At 40.4% G+C, this 25,216-nt stretch overlaps 1 protein-coding gene across 1 annotated transcript in view; it reads left to right on the top strand.

Moving 5' to 3' along the window:
- exoc2 (exocyst complex component 2) overlaps positions 1 to 25,216 on the top strand; it is a 63,141-nt gene that overhangs the window by 19,359 nt on the left and 18,566 nt on the right. The window contains exons 7-11 of the mRNA XM_037697810.1: positions 10,832 to 10,912; positions 13,835 to 13,980; positions 16,799 to 16,880; positions 16,979 to 17,081; positions 18,727 to 18,845. Coding sequence (XP_037553738.1) covers positions 10,832 to 10,912; positions 13,835 to 13,980; positions 16,799 to 16,880; positions 16,979 to 17,081; positions 18,727 to 18,845 — 531 coding nt within the window. The remainder of the gene's footprint in view (positions 1 to 10,831; positions 10,913 to 13,834; positions 13,981 to 16,798; positions 16,881 to 16,978; positions 17,082 to 18,726; positions 18,846 to 25,216) is intronic.

Here is a 25,216-nt window from a genome sequence, read left to right as displayed (position 1 = left end):
AATGGGACTTTTAATTAGTCTAGCAATAGTACTAAACAGAAACCTGGGGTTATTTTTATTATCCTCTATTAAAGATGAGTAATATAAAGTTCTAGCTTTACGGAGAGCTTTTTTATATGTTAGCAGACTATCTTTCCAAGTTAAATAAAATTCTTCAACATTAGTAGAGCGCCCTTTTCTCTCCTGGTTTCTAGATGCCTGCTTTAAAGTACGCAACTCAGAATTGAACCAAGGAGCCAGTTTCCTCTGATTGATTACTTTCTTTTTCAGTGCTATTTTATTAAGTGAAGTTTGCATTGAAGTTGTAAGATGATCAACTAGATGATCTAAGTCTCTGTTCTCTGATGCATTACTCTGCAAGACAGAGGAAAACATTGATGGAAGAGATTGTTTAAATTTGGTTACAGCATTTTCTGATAAGCACCTGCTGAGATGAAATTTACTCTGTGACTGTGTAGTCATTTAATGTAAACTCAAGGTTATTAAAAAATGGTCGAACAGAAGAGGATTTTGAGGAACTATTACCAAGTCCTTAATCTCTATACCATAGGTCAGAACTAAATCAAGAGTGTGATGATAAGAATGAGTAGATGTGTGGACGTTTTGGGTAAAACCAAACGAGTCTATTAAATTATTAAAGGCTATGCTTAAGCTATCACTTTCAACATCTACATGAATATTGAAATCACCCATTATGATGATATCAGTATTTAATAGTAAGTCAGTTAAGAATTCTGAGAATTCAGACAAAACTGAGAGTAAGCGCCTGGTGGACGATATATAACAACTAGTAAAAGTGGCTTTTCTGATTTCCATTTTGGATGAGAAAGACTGAGGGACAGAGATTCAAAAGAATCATAACTAATAACTGGTTTGGCATTAATCAATAATCCTGACTGAAAAATAGAAGCTACTCCTCCACCTCGGCCAGTTGTTCTAGGAACATGAAAATTTAAATAATTAACAGGAGTGGATTCATTTATACCAACAAAATCCTCCTGTTGTAGGCAAGTTATAAATCGATATGATGATCAGTTATCAGTTCATTAACTAACAGGGATTTAGAGGAAAGAGATCTGATGTTCAATAATCCACATTTAATGATTTTATGATTTTGCTCTGGTAAAGTAACTGTTTATTTTAATCAGATTTTTATGGTTTATATTTTTAGAGTTGATTTTTTGTTTATTTAATTTGAGTTGTGGGCGAGTTGACACTGTTTCAATGGGGGTGTGGGTGGGTAACAGAGGAGAAGCAGCAGAGAGGTGTGGAGGACTACACCTCTGCTTCCTGGACTGGACCCTGGGTTGTCAATAATTTGGGGGATAAACAAAATCAGCCATATTTCTAGAAAGAAGAGCGGCTCCGTCCAAAGTGGGATGGATACCATCTCTCCACATCAGACCAGGTTTTCCCCAGAAAGAGCTCCAGTTATCTATGTAGCCCATGTCGTTGTCAGAACACCACCTGGACACCCAGCGGTTAAACCACGACATACGGCTAAACATGTCATCGCTGGTCAGGTTGGGGAGGGGGCCGGAGAAAACTACGGAGTCCGACATGGTTTTAGCAAAGTCACACACCGAAGCAACATTAATTTTAGTGAACTCCGATTGGCGTAATCAGGTGTCATTACCGCCGACATGAATAACAATCTTCTGTATTTAGCCTTCGTCAGCAGTTTCAAATAAGATTCTATGTCGCCCGCTCTGGCCCCTGGAATGCATTTGACTATGGCCGCTGGAGTCCCTAAAGCCACGTTTCGGACTATGGAGCTTTATGTATTAATGTTTAAATGATTGATTTGTGCATACATTTCCTGTGATAAACTTTATGCTAATTGTGTTAGCTTTTATATAACCTAATGTTATGTTAGTATTTTTGTTTAATCAGCAGTCTGAAATTCAAAAGGTTTTTATACAAACAGTTTGTTCATGTGCGCTTTTTATTAGGGATGAACAATTAGTTTAATTTGCAATAATTTCGTGATATGATGAAACAAGATTTTCTAATCGCGAAAGCTGCAATTTGACTGGTCACATGATCTGGTTACGTCACTTGCGAGTGAGCGGAGCGGAGCAGGGAGCGGGTGAAGTCATCACTGCGTTTTAACCGGTTGCACGATGGCGTCAGGCTCGACAGAAGCTGACACATCTGAAAGTTTGGTACCAAAGACGGGCAGCACGTCCGTTGTCTGGAATTATTTTAGCTATAAAAAAAGAAGACTCTGCACAGCGACATGTATTGTGCAGAACCTGCCTCGCTGCTGTTGCTGCCTCTTGAGGTAACGCCACAAATCTTTATCAACACTTAAACAACACCACAAAGCCATTTATGATAGTTGCATGGATAGAACGCCAACGAGCAGCGCTTCAACTTCAAGTAAGCAAAGTAGCAGCCGACAGGGATCACTGACTGAACTGTTCCAAGGTATTACTCCATATATAATTCAAAACCGCACGTGGAAATAACTCGAGCAGTAAGACATGATGTCCATTAATACAGTGAGTATACAGTGGGTTTACGGCTTTGGTAAACACAATGGGTAAGCGTTGTGTTTACGTTGTGCCCTCGCACACACATTTTAGCCAAGTTACTATCCCGGAGCTATACAAAAGATGCAGAAACGGAGTTGCAGCGGAGCTGAAAACAGTGGATTTCTTTGCAACCGAAACAGATTTATTGCTTGTGTTGTTTGAAAAATACATGAGAAGAAGACGTTGAAAAATAACTGCAATATTCAGGTTAAAAAAAATTACAGTTAGAACATTTTCTAAACTCGTTCAGCTCTACTCTTTATTATGCATGAAAACATGCAAATCAGTGTTTATTTCTGTAAAGCCCGCTGAATCACAACTGTAGTCAAGTTGCGAGATTCATAAAGTTAAAATGATAAAAAGTAAATTATAAAGGGAGCAGTTCAGAGGCCTCAATCTACATTTTTTAAAACGTATCCATCTGATGAACAACTTTTCAAGATTGGAAACATTTAATATTCAGCTACATAAAGTAGGTAAATAATCATTCCTGACTATAAATTAAGAAAAAAACATGAATGCAGTTGCTTTGGCTTGTTTTAATATAGAATTTTAACTAAATTAATGTTCTCGTTTTAATTTTTGAACATATTAAGATGCTTTAAAAAATATTTTAAAGTTATTTAAGAACTAGACACATTTGTAAATATCCACTTTTCCTGTAACTTTTAAAAGAACAACAACAGACAAATAGTATTTGGTCATATAGGATTTATTAAATATAAATGAAAATCCATTTTTTTAAAACCTTTAAAGTCTTGGGTTTTTCTCATTTCCATGGAGCATTTTCATGACCTCATCTTTAAAAGGACTAACTGTATTAAAACAAACACAAAATGCTTTTCTAAATGACACATTTTTCCGTGCATCTCCTTGAATATATAAGTATAAAAGGCATGAAAATGAGTGTGCCTGCAACATTTCTTGTAAAACATTGGAAAGATCATAAAGAAACTTTCAGAAAGTAATCATCGGATGTACAGTCCGTTAATTGTTGGAGTCAACCAATTTCAACATGGTCGTCACAGCCATACCATGGCAAACACAGAAGCAGCTATAACTCAATCATTATTGCACATATTTAGTTAAAAGTTTGGTGTGGTGGTAGCTGAGAGTCCCTTCCAGCACATACTTCAAATGCTAACAGATGAAGTCTTGGTGTAAAACTTTCAGTGGGTGACATGCATTCATTAAAGGAAAGCTACTTTTTAATTAGATCACAGGTTTTTATTTATACTTCTGTCATTTCAGCATTTAAAGCTGAAATTTTACCTCTTGGCTTAAGTCAGAATGATTCCTTCATGTTGTATTCAGAGCAAATGTTAGGCAGATGTAGCTGAAAGAACAAACAGCAGCAGGTACTGCAGTTAAATGTTGTACGTCTCCTGCATTTCAAAAGACTTTTTTCCCCTCAGAAAGATAAACATTGTCTCATATTTGGACAAGCAACAGGACTTGAAAGTTAATTTTTTAAACTTCCAGACCCCTGTCTTTTCACTATGACTCATTACAGCCCTACAGCATCCTCTTTGGGCCAAGGTTTGGCTCTCAGCGTTGAAAAATGAAGTAGTGGCACAGAATGCTTAGCTCAAGTGGACGTATTCTTTACACAATGCGTGGTCGGCCAAACCAGCATACCAGCTGGCACGCAGCTTGTGAGACAGCCAGCGCCGAACAGCTCTGTTAACAGTTCGGTGTTAGCACAGCCGTCGGAGCAAATGTGTCTTTTCTTTGTGTCTCTGCAGAGTTTGGCAGTTTCTGTTGATCTGACTCGGTCCAGATAAACCTCACCTGAGCCACAGGTGGGGGAGTTTCTAAAGAAACGGCCAGAAGAACATGTGGGGTTGTGCTCAGAGCTTTCAGACTCCATTGTGACATTCTCGTCTCCAATTGTGTTTATTTCCAGCTCTGCTCGCGTGTAGGATTTTTATTAATGACTGAAGTCGAGAGTTATTTTTTAATGTGGTGCCGTGCTGCCCGGGTGCCAGATCTGGGTGAAGAAACGAGACGGGTGGAAAATGTTCAGCGCAAACAGCAGGACCTTTCTCGCACTATAACTGCTTTTAAATTGCTTTCCAATATCGCACACTTGTCTAACAGCGAAGTCCAGACCTCTGAACTCCTTGCTAAATTGAGTTCAGATTTTTTAACCTGCGTGCCAGAAATCTTGTCAATTACAAAGCGGTTTGGCTCAGCGGACTAATTTCTAGTTTTGGCAAAACGGTTGTAGTCTTGGAGCTTTCAAAGTGTCGATCAGCGGTACTCGATCAACCTGCGTGGCCTCAAAAGTTTTGCTGAAGCCAAAAAATTCTGTATTCTGTTACATTTGTAATTTTTAGGGATTTGAGGACAATTTATTCCATCTAAAAATTTCAATCTGGTCCTCTGGACATTCAAAAAAATAAAATAAAAATCTCCAGATTTCCAGAGGACCAGATTGAACTTTTTTGGATTTTTCTACCTGGATTATTGAGCATGCATCAGGATAATTTATTCCATCATTTCTTTCTAAGAATTTTTTGCCCCCTTTTGCAGAGCGAAGAGGGGGAATTGGGGAAACATTTGTCCGTGAATGTTGTGAGCATAACTTTACAAAAACACGAGGTACCGACTTCCATTTTGGCGTGTGGCTGCATCTTAAAAAAATTAGATGATCGTGAAAAAGTTCAATTTTTTGTTAATCCGTTCAGAATCTGAAGCTCATAGCTTCATTATACAGAGAGTGAAATATTTCAAGCCTTTATTTTTTTGTAATTTTGATGATTGTGTCTTACAAATGATGAAAAACGAGATGAGGATCAGTTCCTCCAAATTCGAGGCCACGGTCTTGAGTTGGATATGGGTAGAGCGCCTTCACCAGGTCGAGGAGGAGGTCCTGCCCCAAATGGAGGAGTTTTAAGTATCTCGGGGTCTTGTTCATGAATGAGGGAAAAATGGAGCTAGAGATTGGTAGGCGGACAGGTGCGGTGTCTGCGGGGAAGTGGGTGCTGTTCCGGTCCGTAGTGGTGAAGAGAGAGCTGAGTCAAAAGCGAAGCTCTCAATTTTCTGGTCAGTCTACGTTTCTACCCTCATCTGTGGTCATGAGCTTTGGGTTGTGACCAAAAGAACGAGATCACGGATACAAGCGGATGAAATTAGTTTTCTCTCCAGGGTGTCTGGGCTCTCCCTTAAGAAACAGGATGAGAAGCTCAGAGGGACTCAGATTAGAGCCGCTGCTTCTACACCTCGAGAGGAGCCAGTTGAGGTGGCTCAGGCCTCTGGCTTCCTGGACACCTCCCTGGTAAGGTGTTCCGGACACGTCCCACCACGAGGAGACCCAGAAGAAGACCCAGGACATGCTGGAGGGACTATGTTTCTCAGCTGGCCTGGGAACACCTTGGAGTTCCCTCAGAGGAGCTGGCCCAAGTGGCTGGGGAGAGGGAAGTCTGGGCTTCCCTGCTTAGGCTGCTACCCCGCGACTGGACCCTGGATAAGTGGAAGAAAATGGATGAATGGATGGATGGATGGAAGGAAATGATGAAAAACCAAAATTCAATGTCTCAGAAAATGATAATATTCCACAGCCAGTTTCTGGTACCTTCTGGTACCTTTGTCAGTGTGGGTAGGAGCCGAGTCCTGCTGGAAAATAAACTCAGCGTCTACATGAAGCTCGTCAACAGAAGGAAGCATGACGTTTCTAAAATGTCCTGGTAGATGCTGCGTGGACTGAGACTTCAGAAAATCCAGTGAACAAGCACCAGCAGAGGACATGGACCCAAACCATCACCGACTGTGAAAACTTCACGCTGGACTTCAACAACGTGGATTCTGGACCTCCAGTCTTCCTCCAGACTCTGGAACCTTGATTTTCAAATGACATGAAAATTTACTTTAATCTGAAAAAATGTCATTGGACCACTGACAGTCCTGTTATTTGTCTCTTCAGCAGGTAAGACACTTCTGATGTCTCTGGTCCAGGAGTGGCTGGACATGAGGAATGAGACATTTGTAGCTCATGTCCAGGAGTTAATCAGCTGATCAGGGTGTGACACCAGGAGTTTACACTGATTTATTTATTTTTTCTCATTTTTTGTAAGCCAGTATCATCAACACTACAAGAAATAAATGATTAAAATAATTCACTGTGTAATGAATCTATGTAATAAATTAGTTTCCCTATGACAAAAAATATTGAACTTTTTCACAATGTTCTAATTTTTTTAGATGCACTTGTAGTAAGAGAGGTTCCTTTCAAAAACTGGGTTGCCACATCAAAATCCAAGATGTCTGCTGCCATAGATGTATCCACCTTATTCCTAGCCCCCATGGTGCCTTGCGTGAATTATGGGCGCGACTTCCGGCACGGACCAGAACTGGCGTTTGTTTATGTTTGAACAGTACGAGCTAATGTAGTTTCTCTGAGCACTGTGGATTTAATTTAAACATGTAGGAACACCACCTGTCAGAGCTCAAACAGGACAATACAATCACACCGCTGCCTGCTGAGGACGAGGGATGGAGGACGACCTGAAGAAGTGGCTGCAGATTACATCTACTAGCATATTTAGGTACTTATTGTAGCATGTTTAGCTACTTCACTGACTTGGTTCTTCTGACGGTGAAGCGATGATCAAACTGAAAATCTCTGAGGTCTATCAGTATTTACACAGTAATAAGGATGCCGGTGTTCTGTTAAAAGAAGTGGGACACAATCATATTTACCTTAAAGCAGACAGAGCCCAGCCAAAGCCTTAACTTGGGTTAACTGCAGAGAAAATCATAAAACCGAAGACGACCAAAATACTGTAAAGCTGTGACCTCCATACACCTGAAATCGTACCTGATGTTCTCGTCACTGTTTTCAATCCTTCTGAGGATCCGGCGTCTCTTCTCCGGTGGTTTATTGTAGTCCAGACACAAAGTAGGATGCAGGTTTTCCTCCGTCGGCCGTTTGTCAACAAAGTGAAACAAGCACATATACAACGTTTTGGCTGGTCTCTTCAAGTTCACATTTTTCAGCCACATTCTTCTTAATTCCTCATCTGTCGGTAGGAGATGGAAACTATAGCTCTTTTCACAGGGACACTCTTTTTGTTTTGAGTCCGTGTTCAAAACGCTGTTGTTGTAGCTACCGATGTAGTTTGGTCTGGTTATTTGTGCAGCCGTGAACACAGCAGGTACATGACCTCAGCACGGCTGTTTTAGTAAACTTAACGGTTGTTAAATAACTGTAAACAAAACAAAAACAGTGTTTTATCTGAAAAACTGAATGTAAATTACTTTCAAATAACCCGCAGTCCATGTTCTGCTACCATGGTTAACCAACGCTAACTGCTACTCCCTGTCTGACAGGAAATTGTACCCATAATTATTTGTACAGTAGAGTCCCCAGGAATAAGTTGGGTATAAATTAACTTTGTGAGCTGAAAAATAAGCAACATGAAAACTTCCGTTTTGGTTTTTGGCTGCATCTAGTTGTAAAAAAGATCTCAATCAAAATTGGTTTGCCGAGTCAAAAGCTAATACGACCACTGTCATAAATGTATGTAAACCTGCCACCCCGATTATTTGAGGAAACTATGCTTTCTAGTTTTTATGTTTCTTTAAAGTATAGTTTCCTCAAATTATTAGGGCGGTCCTTGGGGTGGCCGAACATTAATCTCTGGTTGCCAAGGCTACCATTGGCCACCTCCTGGCTTCACCTTTGTGCTTGGGGGTGGATAAAACTGCTCCCTCCACCTGGATCCATCACTCTGCCTACAACAAGCAACATAATAATAATCTTATCCTATTCTTATACACAGTGTAGCTCCTACCCGCTTGAATATCTTACACCAAAAACTTCAGTTTTACTTGCGTTCCCAGTTCAATTCCAGTCCAGAACTCTTGAAAAGCTCTTCTAGAAAACCACAAACATTCACTGTTCAAATCCCTCAGCAACAGTTTGGTTTCTTTAATGTATGCATTTTTTCAGCTTTTGTTTTTTTTATGTTTTCCATTTGTTAAATGAGAAATATTTTTGGGCTTTGAGGGGAAAAAAAATAGTATTCTGCAAACGCTTTATGTGAAAGTCCACAAACTGGTGAAAGACGTGGAAGGTTTTGGTTCCTGGAGCCGTAATGACAAACTGGGCCAAAGCATCTGGGACCTTCACCCTCAGCGTGACTGAATGAGTGGCAGACTGTCAGGGAGCAGAGGGTTGTTGCTACAAAAATGTTGAAATTTGAGGTTTTTCATTGTTGTGTGAAAAGGAAGTCTCCCAGTGATGCAGGAAACGGAACAGCTACCGTATTCCAAAAATGAAAGATTCCCAGGACCCGCTCCCTGCGTCCCCAGCAGCAGTCAAAACATCTCCAGCTTTAGAAACCAGGGAATCTATATTTTTATCTTTATTCTTTCTTTAAAAATAAAAACATTTTTTTTAAAAACTCAGTGGTTCCAGGAAGTGAAGCAGGAGCTGCAGCTCTTCCTCTGGTCCTGGCTTGGCGTGTTATCCGGACCCTGACCTGATGTTTAGCTTAGCTGTAGCGTCACCAGCCCCTCGGTGTGTGACAGGCGCAGAAGACACACAGCTGGCAGCAGGGCAAAGGGGAGTCTGGAGACGTGAAACAGACCTGCAGTGTGTGCGTCTTCCTTTGTGCTCGGGCCCCATCAATCCGGCATTCACACACACACATCTGCATATTTTCATCCCAGCCTGCAGCCAGTCACGTTTGCTGCTGGTTTTGTTTTAAAGTCCAGTGATGTCCATTCTGATTAGTGTTGGAACAGTGTGTTTTAGAAATGCCTCAGTCTGCCTTGAGGCTTCTGTCTGTCAGAATGGACCCATATTTATTTACAGAACTGCCCCCCCCCCCCCCCCGTCAGCTGTCAAACTCTACTAACAGCTACTTTTAATAGAAAAAGTTAAATGAACCCCTTTACTTTTTCGTCATCTTATTCGAAGTCATCATTCTTAAGATAAAAAAATACTTGTTGCACATTTGTATCACTTTACAACCGTGCATGAGGGGTCTTCTCTCCACTTCTCGTCCACTCTGTCAATAAACCCACCCTGCAGCTCTCAGCACCCAGCTGCCCACTACTGCACACCATTTATTTATTCACTGAGGCAGCCCGACCACTCTGCCTCCCCGAAAGGCTTTTTCCTCCCTCTCTGTTTTCTCTTCATTCCATCTTTTCAAGTCCCCTCCACTGCGTCACGTTCTTTGCAATACAGACGTGGATAAATTTGTTCCTTACAGATCATTAAAAGCATATATGCATGCCTTTTAGTATGTGATAGTCATCCAAAAATGTGAAAATAAATGATTTATTTTTACACAAGTTTGTTGGTACTCCAAAGAGACTATTGGAGTTGTTCAGACTGGTTGTTACTGACACCTTTATTCACTTTGTGTACCCCAAAAGCTTTTGTGATTATACGATAAGCAGACACACACACAGCCACGTGACAAAGAGCGCCGTCAATAAGCAACCGGGCATCAGCAGGTCTGCTGACGTTTCTGTAAAAATGACCACCTGCCGTTTCCCTGAGAGTTTAACTTCAGCTGTAACGCAGCTCAGACTCCTCTGATGGACATTATATCTCACGGTGGACGCAGCAGGTCCAAAAACAATCACAGTAAATATCAAACCGAAGAGCAACTCACACATTCAACGTCCTGTAATCCACTCTGATTGTTAAAATCCCCACAAAACTGACAGCTGTGTGAAAAAGGATTCTGATGAGCTGTTTATTAAAACTTTGAGCTGGAGAAAATAAAGAAGCAGTGTCTTGAGAATATGCTCAAGGATGGCTGTTTAGTTATATTTATTCTTCCAGACAGAATGCATGTTGACAAGCCTCAGAGTTTCTGGAATGGTACCATTTGATTTTCTTCACATTTTGTCAGTGATGGACACAAGTCATCAAAGGGTACTTTCTCCCTTTTTCTTTGCTGCAGTCAATTTTACATCTTATTATGCCCTGGTTAAAAAGCTTTAAATGTTCCAGGAGCCCCACACATCGCTGGTAGAGAAGGGTGAATTGATCGTGTCTGGGGCGAGTTCACGTCCTTCTCGTGTGGGAACAGTTTGTAGTGGGTTCAGCAGCAGCATCAGTGGGTGGAGAACCAGTGAGGCTATCTCACATCTACCACTGGGGCACAGCCTGTTTATTGTTTTACCTTCAGTTCCTGTAGCTAAAATTGTTCCCATCAATGGGGACCGGTCACTCTGCACATTTCTCAGCACCCTGCCAAAGGTTTTTAGGGTTATAACTTTTTGGTTGATCAATTATGATATAACTAATTTATTCTGATTCTCACTTCCAGCTATCCACCAGAAGCTGGAATCTGACGGCACGGAGAAGGTGGCGGGATCCATGACCCAGCGATTGGAAAACATTCTCAACCGTAAGTTTTAATCATTTTGGACCCTCGTTATCGCCCTCCATCGCAAGGTGAAAGCCAATTATAATGATTTTGCCCATATCTGTGTCTGTCAGCTGAACATCTCGTGATCCACTGGACAGACTTTAATAAAACTTGCAGAAAACCATCATTGGGTGTATACAAAACACAAAAATGACTATAATTCAATGAACAATGTTCAGTCAGGTCATCTGGACGGTTTATTTTTTTGTTGAGACGTTTCACCTTTCATCCAAAGGACTTTGTCAGTTCATCAGATTATTGAGCATGAACTTTGATGTTTTGAAATATTTTGGCCATGGCTGCCTCAGAGGAGTCAACGGGGAAGAGGGCGGGTCCCAGAAACCATCTTGTCACCAGAAGACTGGTTGGTCCACTATGTGGGGTTGCTACTTGTGGGACTAAGTTTGTTGTGGCTCCTCAGACTGATGAAATCCTTTTGGATGAAGGATGAAACGTCTCAACCAAAAAATAAACCATCCAGATGACCTGACTGAACATTGCTGGATTTTCTACCTGGATTATTGAGCATGAACTTGTAAATGAGTCCTCGAGGCTCAATGAGACTAACCTGTATAAATTCATTCAACCTTGATTTATACAGGTTAATCCCAATGAGCCTCGGGGACTCATTTACAAGAGAGACCTGATTTTAACAAAGAGCGATGACAACAGTGGACAACAAAGACAATAATAAAGGATGCATACAAATTGAGAATAACAATTGAAAATAAAATGTTATAAAAATAACAATAAACAGCTAGGTTGTAAGGCGATATATAAAAGTAAAAACAGGAACATGTCTGCGTTGGTTTTTTTCCCATGAACTTAGCAGATGTTTGAAGCCACTTAGAGAGGTCAAGGTCGAGAGCTTCAGATCTTTTTGCAAGATATTTCAGGAAACAGGAGCAGTTCAGTCTGCACTGAGGGGACACTGCATGTAATTATGTCCTGGGAGCGCACGCTGTAGCTGCACTCACACAGTGACATCTAGGAGGAGATGTATGAAGGCAGCAGACCAAAAAGTGATTTAAAGATGAAAATGTACCAGTGAGAGTCTGTGTGAAGTTACTGATGTCCAGTTAACCAGTGAATACAGGGTGCAGTTATGGGTATGATAGTTGCAGCCAGTTATGAATCTTAGTGCACCATGATAGACAGCATCCAACAACTGCAGGGTGCTTGTAGGAGAGTTCATGTAAATAATGTCACCATAATCAATGGAGGGAAGGAAAGTCGCAGTCACAAGGTGTTTTCTAGCATTCAGAGTTAAACAGGATATATTTCTGAAAAATAAACCCAGTTTTACTTTGTTTCTTTTCCAAGTTTTCAACATGGGGCTTAAAAGAGAGAAGCGAGTCGACCAAGATACCCACATATTTGTAGGAATCGACAAACTCAATAGGGTCACCATTTGAGGATAAAATCAAAGGAAGAACTGCTGGGACCGACTTTCTGTTTGAAAAAAGCATCCCTTTGGTTTTATCTGCATTTAGGACAAATGTGAAACTGAGCAAATCTGACTGGATGATGTCGAAAGCGGTTTGCAAAAGCTGGAAAACCATAGCAACCGTTTTAGCTCGACAATAAACAACTGCATCATCAGCATAGAAATGTTAGGATGCACCAGGGATGCTCTGACCTACATTACCTCTGTAGATTGTAATGAGGGTGGGTCCTAAAACTGAGCCTTGTGGTACACCATTGTTGACCGTTAAATAACTGGAGGAAGTACCATTATGTTGAACGCATTGCATTCTGTCTGAGAGTTAGTTAGTGAACCATCCAATGGTGTGAGCTGAGAAACTAATTTCTGAGAGCTTATGACATAAGATGTTATGGTCCACAGTGTCAGGCTTTAGACAGGTCTAAGAAAAGTGCAGCACAATAATCCGTAGCATCCAGTGATTCAACAACGTCATTAAAAACCTTCAACGAAGCAGTCATTGTGTTGTTGTTTTCTGAAACCAGATTGATGGAGAGATAAGATGGTAAATGAGTCCAAATACTTTTTGATAAATAAAGGTTGAATTGAATGAACTTTGGTATAACTCAATCAAGTTTGCAGATATGGAGCAAAATTTTGGTGTAGTTGTATCTGAGTCTTTCACTACACATACTTTTAGCATGAGGTCTTATAATAAATGTCAAAACTGTGAATGTTAAACATGATGAAAACGTATATTACATGTTGTGTATTGTCTTTGTTCAGTGAGTGTGTGTGTTCTTTCAGTTCTGTTGGTCCTAGATCCCCCTGCAGAACCTGTGTCCCCTCTCTGTATGTTATACATGATAATGAGGCTCTGCTAATGGAGGGCCAATAAGCCGGCTCTTTTCCTGAAGTGTAGAGTAAATAAACCTCTTAGCCGGACGTATCTTTCTTCCCTACCAGTCCGGGCTTAAAGGCCCGTTGGCCCAGTGGGCCTCAGCCTTCGCTCATCCCCCAAACCCGATGAATCAAACACACGGCACCAGTCAGCCAATCACAGAGCCGCCTTGTGAAATGTCAGCTCCATGAGAAGGCCGATTGGCGAGAGAAAAGTTATAAATATTCCTATGTTCTTTCTCTTTTTTGCTGTTTTTCCTTCAGGGATTTAGTGGTGGGGGTGGGGGCGGGGGGTTGTTTTGATTTAAAGAACTTTTTCTTTTTTCTATCTGACGGGATAACCAAGGCCACCCACGAAGCTTTGGAGCCACACAGGTCCCTCCAAGAAGCCTAAGAGACAATTGTCATTTTCTCCATCACAGCTTAGTTCCCGCTCTTCTTGTTTTTGTGTCAAATAACACCCCGAGAAAGAGGAAAACCAGAGACCGGCAATAAGAAGGAAATGTGGTATCCACATTTATTTATACAGGATCCCAGTTTCTCATTTTCTCCCACCTCGCTCCCTCTCTAACTTTCAGGCGCGAGCGATACCGCAGATACTCTCTTCCAGGAGGTCTTGGGACGGAAAGACAAGGCTGACTCCACACGCAATGCTCTCAACGTCCTGCAGCGTTTCAAGTTTCTCTTCAACCTGCCACTCAACATCGAACGCAATATCCAGAAGGTACTTTGCACAAAGACGAGTGCAGAAAATAACCCGTGCCAAATGCAGAATTAAATCCACCTGCTCTTCAGCTCCAGTTTGTCGATGGTTTGAGTTCGTACATGTGCACGTGGGACTTTTATTGATATTGATTAAAAAAATTAATTATGGTTTACACGTGAAAACTTTTCGAGCAGACAGTTTCAAGCTGCTTTTCTGGGATATTTTTGGTTTCTTGGTGTCTTGAAGACTAAAATGCATCATTATGAGCAGCCGCCGTAAGGCAAAGATGGATGATAATGTTTTTGCTCATTTCTATGTGCGTTTGTGTATTAGCACAATATTTCATGGACCATTTGATAGATTACAATGAAACTTTCAGACAGTAATCATGCATGTTCATCTCCAACCTAAAAACACAAAATGGCTGTAACTCAATCAATTTTACAGATACTGAGGTAGAATTTGGTGTGGTAGTTGCTGTGGCTGATCCCCAACACATAATCTGAGCTCTGATGTATGTTCAAAATCTTGGTAAAACATTAGCTTTAAACCTGTTTGTTAGCAAAATATTTCATGAACTCGTTAATAAAATATTGTGAAACTCGAAAATTAATCATCTACATCTCAATAACATTTGGTGGCAAACCAATAAAAGATGGCCGCCGCGGCTAATCGACCTTAGCCAACACTAAAACGACTACAGCTCAGTCAGTTTTACATGCGATGAGCTAATTTTGGTGTGGTGGTAGCCGAGAGTCATCCGCGACAACTACTTTGAGCGCCGTCACGTCCTGCGAGGTCTCACATGATTGTGCAGAACGTCATACTGGAACTCTGTTCTTTCTCAGCACAAGACGATTTTTAGTTTCAAATCTGGCATGAAAGATGGCGGGCGATATGCAGTCCTTCAAGAAGTTCTGGGCTTGAACCCGCATCCTCAGGATTACGAGACCGCGGCACTGACCACTGAGCTACCGAAGACCCACCTGTCAAAATAACAAGACGTATACAAATTCCAAAAAGAAAAATTGAATTTTACTTGTTGCCGAAACTTCTACTATCAACAGTTTTGTTTTTATTTAATTTAATCTCTATTACTTTATGGGGCAGCACGGTGGATCAGTTGGTAAAGAAGGTCGCCAATTCAAATCCCGGCCTTTCTAGGTGGAATTTGCATGTTCTCTCCGTGCATGCGTGGGTTTTCTCCGGGTACTCCGGTTTCATCCTACAGACCAAAAATATGCACGTTAGACTGACTGGTAACTTTAAAGGCTCCCACAGACTCGAGCGTACGTTGAGCCGCGCGGACACTGCGTGCACTGTCAGCAGACGGTTGAGACTTCATACGCGACTGTACACCCTGATGGGCTGCAGCACAGCTTCGCAGGCAAGGGGCGTTACCTTCAGGACAAACTGAGGTCACCGATTGGTCATTTGCTGACACGCCTACTGGATTGATTGACAGGTCGCAAAACCAAAAAAAAAAGAGTTGTCAGCCCCAGCTGCAGTGGTGTTCTGTGTTTATATGTTGTTTATAAAAAGTTCTAAATAATAAATAAAATAAAATAACAGGGAGCTCCGGCCCTGCAGCCCACACATCAGACCGGCCCACTGGGAAATCTCCAGACCCTCCTGCAGCCACGCTGGACCAGATTTTAATTTGCTCTTGACAAATTCCTTCAGCTCTCAAAATTTCAGTCATGGCGTCAACAGATGAGGAGGAACACATCGCTTGCCTCTTGGACAAAAACAAAATAAAAAGAAAAGGCCATTAAACCAGACCAGAGATGAAGAAGGGGAATTTAACACGTTGGTGTCGCGTACAAAACAGTCCGTCGCCGGGCCGTTTATTGTGCAACACCGAGTATGTGTATGCGGTCGTAAAAATTGATCTTTGCACAGTCATGGCTTGCGGGCGTCCGCTTCGAGTCTAATCCGGTACGTGCGGACCTCTGTGGACTAAGTTACACCCGAGTCTGTGGAAGCCTTAAGTTGTCCCTAGGTGCAAGAAAGAGAATGAATGAATGGTTGTTTCTCATTTGTCTCTGTGTCCCTGCGATGGACTGGAGACCAGTCCAGGGTGCACAGTGACTGCTGGCACCAGTGACCCCCACGACCCAATAAGGAAGAAGCTTGTAAAAGAGAATGGATGGATGGATGGATGGATGGATGCTTTACACTGTCTTCTTTATGACCCTGGGTTGAGTGAGAAGCAGCTGCTTGTTTTTGTTTGGCGTTCACATTTCGTTGTGATGTCAGACACTCCAGATGAAAAGACCACAAACGTTCGTTTCCAGGAGGTCAGAATCAGCGTTACAGCAAATGTTTTGTTGTGGACTTCATCTCTGCAGACCTTTTATGTGGCTCAAACTGATTGAACTTACTGACGATAAGGGGAACTCCAAAATGAAAGTCAGGCTCTTGGTTTTAGCTTTTTTTTTTTTTCAAATTTGCACCTAAAAGTGCGCATCATATTTTTTTGCTTGAATTAGTTTTATTTACACATTTTTTAGTCTCATTTTCTTCATTTGTTTCTGTGTTTTAGTTTTTTAAATATCTCTTAAAAGTTTTCTGACATATTCTCACTCATGCTGATCTTCCTTTGACACTTCAGCGTGTTGGAACAAGACGCTAAACTATAATTTTTTTTAATTTTTGACAAAGTTTCAGCTGTTTTTCATAATCGCTTTAGCTCCATCTATCCTCAATTTTTATTGTATATTTGTTTTGAGGTGCAGCTTGGATGACTTTAAACCAGAGGGTGGAGTTAAAGGGGTTTAAATACACACTGGGTATCATGATTGATGAGTTATTAAAAAAACTCGTTTCTTCGCAGGGAGATTACGATGTGGTGATCAATGACTACGAGAAAGCCAAATCTCTGTTTGGCAACACGGAAGTGATTGTTTTCAAAAAAGGTACAGCTATTTGCACGTTTGACGTTTTTTACTTGAATACACAAAACGAGGTGAATTATTACTAAATGATTACTTGAACATTGGTTTCACTCTTTCAGTGTACGCTGAGGTGGAGACGAGAGTCGAAGCTCTGAGGAGGCTCCTGCTGGAGAAGCTGCTGCAGACGCCGTCGACGCTTCACGACCAGAAAAGATACATCAGGTTTCTTCGTTCCCTCAGAGTCTGGCCTTTATGCTTCATGCGTCTTATTCAACCCCCAGTCACGACAAATCTTTTCGGCTTTGCTTGCTTTTTGGTTTCTTTTATGTCTGTTTATATCTTTGTTTACCAAAACTTCGCCCTCCACCTACAATTTTTCTTTTCTGCCTCTCGCTTTCCTCACTTCACGAATCGACTCATCTTTCTCTCATGTGGCTCTTCTGTTTTTCAGTTCTGCTATTTTCTCTGCCCTCCTCGCGCTTTTCTTTCCCTCCTTTCTTCCCCTCCTGTACCCATCTGTTGTTCATACCTGCGGTCTCTGCCGATTTATTATTGTTAGGACCAACATGTCAGGATCACAGAGAGCAGCTCTCCACCACACGGTGACATCTTTCATCCCGGCGCATTAGCCCCGCACAGCTCCCAACGCCCACTCACTGTTTCCCAACATTTCTGCTGGCGATTCGTCAGCCTTATTTTCAGTCGCCGCCTTTGTTATTATTAAAATTGTATTAATATTGTCACAAAATTGCCTTTTCCAATGATCGTTAACTCATCAGAAAGCAAAAAGTGCAGTTTGCTTTGGAGGTAAAATGAATTTACTTTTAGTAAAACAAAGAAATGAAAAGTGCGTACTTCCATTTCTCTTTTGTCAGCACTGTTTTGATTTTTTTGACAAACTATATTTTCATAGTGCTACACATTATATTTAATTGGCACCAATTGCATATAATTACCGGTACTGCCAATAGAAAACAAAATAACTATAATATATAAAATGAACTAAAAACAATTATAACTATATTTTATGAAGGCCTATTGTTTATTTGTAAAGCAAACCATTTTAATGCATACTGCGTTTGTGAGGGCTTTATTGTACAAAATATATTTAATATTACAAGATAAAAAATCTCTTTCGTGGCATTGGAGTTGGTTTTTGTGACTTTTGTCAACATGTAAATGGATTTTATACAAATATTTAAAATAAAAGTAGCTGATTTTACTTCACTTTTGCAGCCACTAGTGATGACAGCCTGTTTTTAAGTTTAAACCTTTGTATTTTCAAAGGTTCGTTTTAGTTTTAATGCCATGTTTTGTTTGTTACTTTACACTGCTTTGCTTTAAATGAATTTGTTGCTTAACTTTACATTGTTTTACGTTTCCTAATGTTACTTTTTGTTAGCTTACTTTATATTACTTTACATTTCTTGACTTAAATTGCTTTACATTACATTCCTTTATAATACAGACTACTGGTACATGAGATTAACTATTTAAATTGGTTATAAACTTATTTTACTGGTGCTCATTTTAATTTTGTGCACTTTGTAAAATACTTGGATAATTAAAAAAACCTGCATGTAGTTCTTCACAGATTAAAGAATCGTTTAATGAACCTGAAAATAATCCCAATCTTCCAAATGAGCAGGTTTTTATACCTTTTTAATAGACTACAGTTTATTTTGTTAGTTTATGGATCATGTTTTGTCTTTGCTCCTTTTTGAAGGGATAACTACATTTAACAGTTGATGTATAGTTAGAGAAATTATGACTTTTTTTTTTTTTCAAACAAACCCGATCTCCAGAAGAATGCGTTCCTGTTTCTTCTTTGCCAAGCGTTTATTTGTCATATTCATGTCTTGGGTAGGTACCTGTCGGACCTGCATGCCCCAGGTGACCCGGCGTGGCAGTGTATCGACGCTCAGCACAAGTGGATCCTGCAGCTGATGCAGAACTGCAGAAACGACTTCATCAGCGGCCAAAGAGGTGAGCGAAAAGCTCCTCTTTAGCATTTCTAATTGCACAGTGGGCTCACAGTCATGTGAAGTATCAGAGGGAAGAGAAATCCAGCTGCCGCTCCGTCACTCCGGCCCCCTGCCCACATTCCCTGCTCCTTCACCGCCCTCCCAGGCCTGTTCTGTTCCAGGCCTGCGTGTTTATTTTTTCATGAACGTATGAATAAGATGAAAGCGAGGGAGCGTTGGCTTTGGATTTGGGTTTCAGAGCCTGACATGTTACCACACACACATGCACACACACACGCACAGCTACTCGGATGGATTGGAACAATTAACCCCAATTAAGCTGTTCCTGTTAAATCAGCCAGCAGAAAAATGTGGATGTGAAACCGTCCACTCAGGAAGATTCTCCAACCACATTTTAGACGCATACAAGCAGGAAAACACGGGGAGTGAGAGGGCCGCTTCACTCTGAGCAGCTGGAACATAAACACACCGAATGCTAAGGCTAACAGAGAGGGGCTCCAGGGCTCCGGCAATCTGGGGGGGCTGGTTTCATTTTAGACTCTTTATGTTAGACGCCACCATACACCAATTTGACTTTTGAATTTATCTATAAACTTTAACTTTAAAGCATGAAAATTATCATAAATTATGACCTTTAACATCCCTGATGTTGTATTTATTAGATCTTTGCAGCCAAAGTACATTAGCTAAAAGCTTTAAAAAAGCAAAAGGGTAGCTAAACGATAAATGTAGCAAAGGTTGGCTTAAAACAAAACCTAGTACAGTAGTCCCTCGTTTATCACAGGGGATCCGTACCCTGAAGCCCTGTGATAAGTGAAAAACTGAGAAGTAGGAATAGTAGTACAAGCAGTAGTTTATCAAGTAATTTTATTATTTATAAACTTGTTTATTATTATATTACTTTATTAACTTATTAGTAGTTTATTTTTATTACATTAAATATTAGGCGTTTTAAAGTCTTGCTCTATTCTAAACAATGTTTCTAAACTCTAAACGCTCTGAAAGTGCACAGAATGTCATGATTTCAGCTTCCTGCCTCTGCTGCTCTTTGCCATCTGCAAGTGCTCTTGGCCACGCCCACTTCTCCACTCTGCACGGTGAACAGCTGATCAGCTGCAGCAGGAAGTTTATTCTGCAGTAAGGGCTGCAAAACGGTGCAGCAAGTGCTAAATAATTTAAAATAAATTGTTTTTTCAATAAAAATTCAATGCAAATCGTGCGGCTCATCCATCAATCAGCCAGTTGTGTGTCACGTCCAATCTTATGTTGAAAAACCGCGATAGAGCGAGTCTTCGATAAACGAGCTGTGAAATAGAGAGGGACTATTGTAAAACACTAGCTGAAAGTAGTAAAATGCTAAATTTCATGAAGTCGTTATGAAATTTGTATTATTTACATCCGGTTTGCAAAAATAATTCAACTGATTAGCTTTAAAGAATTTGATTTAGGATGAATCGTGTCATTCACCCGTTAAGAGTTTTAAATAAATTATGTTTTTATAAGCATTTCAATCATACAGAGCTAAGAAAATAAACAATTGTTTTAGGACCAAATGCACTAAACTCATAACAAAAACTGCAGTTTTATTAATTCAGATTTTAAAAATATATATATTTTAACAACAATCTCATTTAAAACAAATAAGTAAATAAATAAGTTGTCGTGAGGTGACCTTCATATGTAAATGTGGCCTGTTTACCAACAGTTCCTTAGAGCCCAGTGATGTTTGGATGTGAGTAAATCATCCAGTTTATAATAAACTGAGTCATCGATGCCCCCATGGGTGCAAAAACCTCCAAATATCACCTTTAGATGTGAAACACATGACGTCTTTCTTCATTCAGGTGGTTTCAGACGTCATAAACGCGACGCAAACACCATCCATTCATACAGAAAGGTGACAACAGTCCTTTTATTGTTTGTTTAATTTATTTGCTTGCACTTTCACACATCTGCTGTCAGCCTCCACCTCCTCCACCCACAGATCCAAACACCTTCACCACCTTCTCCCTGTGGTCCGAGTGAGAAACCTTCACCTCCTGAACATCCCTCCACTCGAAACCACATCCACGCTCCTCCTCCCCCTGACTCTGTTGCCATCATCTTACCTCCACCCTCCCCTCTGAGCACGACTTCCTCTTCCTCCTCCTCCCTCACTTTCAGAGTCTCGTGGCTGTGATGGGTCAGCCGTGTCTGTGTTAACTGGAATCGCTCTGTGAGCTTCTCAGCCAGGAATATCGGACCACACGGCCGTCCCGGTCCGCTTGTTCCTCCGTTAATGACTCGGTGAATTGTCCTAAATGTGAAATAGAGCCATCCGTCTTTGTTGGAGCGTAAATCTGAAGGCTGAGAGGTTTTTTTTTGTTGTTGTAAAGAAGCGTGGCGAGGAGAGTTGCTTCCGTATGTCTAAACAGTCCCAGCATACCTCCGTTTTTACAGTCGGCCTGAATTCATTTTAAACTGCAGGGCTCGGCCAATGTCAACACGATTAGCAGGACGCGTTTCTTTTTTTTTTTTTTTTACTGGTTTGCAAGTGAACTTTAGAGGAAACGCTTTTAAAGTTGGAACACACATTTGTATATTTTTGTCTTTGTTGATATAACTTCAGGAAAAACACAAATATATTTATTATTTTTAAACAAATAATTCATTAAAGATGTCAGCATTTAGATTTTTTTTTCTCATACTCAATGAAAAATACAACAAAAATCCCAAGGAAAACATTAAAATAATCATTTGAATATACTGAAAGTCACCTCTCAACTCAGACTTTATTTATAAAGCACATTTAAAAGAACGACGCTGTAAAGCACAACGCAAGAATAAATATAAGGAAATAAAAGAAATACTAACAATGAGTCCAACAACTGGAATTAAAGCCATAAAGGAAATATTTCTTTAAAGAACCACAACAACATCAAAAGTCTTAGTAAATCTAATGTAAATTATACTAAATTTTATTTCTGTAACTCATATTTGCTTCAACGTTTTGCCCTCGGCCGTGGTTACACAACAAACACTCAGTATAAAATACGACGGCCAGTACTTTGAAGCCTAAAGCAACCTGTTGTCTTTAAGTTGTAGGAAGGTTAATCAGACGTGAGAACAAAAATCTGCAGTAAAGCGAACTCTCTAAAACAACAGGGAAGACGTTTTACTGCTGTGAAGCATCCCCTGTTCTTTTAGCAAACGATCCAGGAACCGAGGAGAGCAGCTGCTGGAGTTCTCGGAGAAGAAGGTTGTCCCATTCTGGTTTGATGGAGGCCCGTTCAACAGTCCTGGCTCTTCTTCGCTGGATTTTTTTCGTGTCGTGACGCGTCAAATGTTTTCAGTTGGTAAGAGGTCTGGACTTCAGCACCCCGGACTATTCTACAAAACCATGTTGGTGTGAATGCAGTATTTGGTTTGGCATCGTCTTGCTGAAATATGCAAGGCCTTCCCTGAAAATAACATCCTCTGGATGGGATCTTATGTCACCTGGACAAAACCACAGCTTCACAGCATTAAACGTGGCCAAGTCCCAACCTTTTTAAAATGTGCTGCGTCCATAAAATTCATAAACACTCTTTTTTAATTTTTTTTAATCGGTACAGTTTCTTAAATTTGTCAATCATTGCAATCCGTGTTTTTTTTATTTTTTTATTTACATTTAAAACTTTTTCGTTAATGGGGTTGCACATTCAGACATGGAGCAGATCGTGTGTTTCTGGAGGGCGACTTTAGCTTCAGACCACTGAGGAGGTGGAGCACCAAGTCGTTTTGTGTTCACTCAGATTTGTGCTCGTTTGTTGTTGATTCAAGTCTTGAACCAACAGCAGCTCTCATGAAGACATGAAAACATGTCATACGTGTGCATGTGTGTGCGTGTGAGAGAAACCTTCGTCTGTTTACAGATAGTCTGACTCAGTTGAGAATTTCCTTACATTTTCTGCTGTGTTGTGAGCGCGACCATCTCAACCACATTTTCTCCTCTGCTGGGGGATTTCTCAACACGTGCTCACACACTGCATTCAGCCTGTGACGCACTCTTCTGAGTGTGTGTGTGTGTGTGTGTCAGACACATGTTTTGGAAATGTGGCTGTCAGTCTCCCTTCGGGCAGACGAACTCCATGTAGGCGTTTTGCAGCATTGCACCAGCTCTTTAGGTTTTATTTTCAGTGTTGCTGTTTTGCTCATCTCCTTCGTCCGCTGCAGTTTAACTTTTATTCTTGTTAACTTTCACCCCACTGCCGTTACCCCCAACTTCTCTTCCAGATTAATTACATTAAAATCAAGTAACTTGCACAGATGTTTCAGCTTCAGCGCAGCTCCCTGGTGCCACCTCGTGGAGTTGCGATGTAACTGCACGGCTAAAGTAAATCTGTTTCACCCCTGCAGTCTCAAAAGTTCAGTTTCCCTCATCTCGACTGTGGATCGGCTCAAATGGATCAGAACACAAACTAGTGAAACTGGCATTTCTATGAAAATCCAGTGTGAAACCTGAGAGCTGAATGACTTTATTTAAATGAGCTAAAACTGAGTAAGAAGCCAAACACAGCTAAAAGCCAAAAGTAAAAAAAACAAAAAGTGGCAATATTGTAGCTAAACATAAAAAAATCAAGATGCCTTATAAAACTGAAATTAGCTAAATACTAGATAAAAAAAATTAATCTGGCAAACAATAGCTAAATGTATCAAAATATTAGCCAAAAGTAGCACAACACTGGCGAAAAGTCAAAAGTAACAAAAATGTTTAAAGATGCAAAAATCTTAGATAGAAGCTAAAAATACCAAAAGGTTATCTAAAAGCTAAAACTACCAAAATGCTAACTAAAAGCTGAAAGTTGCAAAACACTGGCTAAAAACCAAAAATATCAAAAGACTAGCTAAAAACAGCAAAACAATAACAAAAAAAAGGCACAAAATAACTTTGGTATAAGCTAAACGTAACAAAGACTAGCTTAAAGCTAAACATATCAAAATGCTAACTAAAAACTAAAAGTAGCAGAAGAATATCTAAAAGTTACAAGCTAGATAAAAGCTATAAAGAAACAACAGGCTAGAACAGACCTGGGCGTTGTACGGCCCCAGGGCCACATGCGGCCCTTTGGTTGACTCTGACCGGCCCCCGTAAGGGGAATTACAAAATACATATGTAAACAAATGAAGTTAACCAAATCCAGATATAGATCCTCTCTCACTGATGTCAGCTTTGCTTCACATCTCCACCTCAGACCTTGAACCTGACTTTAACATTTCTGTTAAAGCCCAACAGAGACTAGACTTCTCTCACTAAACAAGAAAAAAGAACAGAAAAACACCAAATGAGATGTTTAGACAACAAATGTAGGCACGTAAAGTTTTTCAGTTAGCCTTTATTTATACAGGTAGTCTCATTGAGCCATGAGAACTCATTTTCAAGAGAGACCTGTTTAGGGAGCACATGGTGGGGGTTAAGGGCCTTGCTCATGGGCCCAGAGTGGGGCGAATGAGGGTGGGGGCAAGTGTAGGTGTTTTACCTACCCCACCCACAATTTTGATGTTGTCGGGGCTGGGGCGTGAACCAGCGATCTTCGGATCACAGGCCCACCTCTCTAACCTCTGCACCACCACTCCCCAACAAAAAAGAACCGGGACTCGAAGTCACAGTTCAGTGACGATCACTATTATATGATGTTTCATAATATTTGGAGTACAAGACAATATTGTGATATATTTACAAAGCTAAGAACTTTTTCCAGCAGTATATAAAACTCAAAATGAGTTTTGGGGTGAATGTGACTGAAAATGATCACTAATATAACGTCACAAATGGTAAAAATGTTAACAGTTTACCATTGTACTGGGAAATTTAATTGAATAAATGACATTTTTTGTAAGGAAACCTCGCTTTTTCGTTGCTTAATCATAACAAATACTCTTACCAGCTTGTTAAAACAGTGCTATGTACTGCTTTTAATAATGAAATACTAATATTATGCAGTATTGAGTTAAGTTGACATCAGGTCTCTCTTGTAAATGAGTCCTCGAGGCTCAATGGGATTTACCTGTAGAAATAAAGGTTGAATGAAAAAGTCATTTGTGCCAGCCCTCCACAATATTTGTTGTTTCTCATGTGACCCCATGGAAAAAATAATTGCCCACCCCTGGGCTAGAAGGTAAACATAACAAAATGGTAGATTAAAACTAAAGTAGCAACAGAAGACAAAAAAACAAGACTGTAAATGAAGAAGCTTTCAAAGAAAACAATTTAAGAAATTGTGGAGATCCAAATCTACTCTTTGGAGGGCATTTTTTGCAAATAGACTTTAAAATTTAAAATTATAAAAGTTGATAAAGTTATAGTAGCCGTCTCCTGTATGAGATTAATGCTGACTCAGCCGTCTCCTGTAT

The sequence above is a fragment of the Nematolebias whitei genome, chromosome 3, assembly GCF_014905685.2.
Source record: "Nematolebias whitei isolate Nwh7 chromosome 3, NemWhi1, whole genome shotgun sequence".
NCBI classification, from domain to species: Eukaryota; Metazoa; Chordata; class Actinopteri; order Cyprinodontiformes; family Rivulidae; genus Nematolebias; species Nematolebias whitei.
Note: the sequence above shows the minus strand (reverse complement) of the source record. Positions and strands in the feature narration are given on the sequence as shown.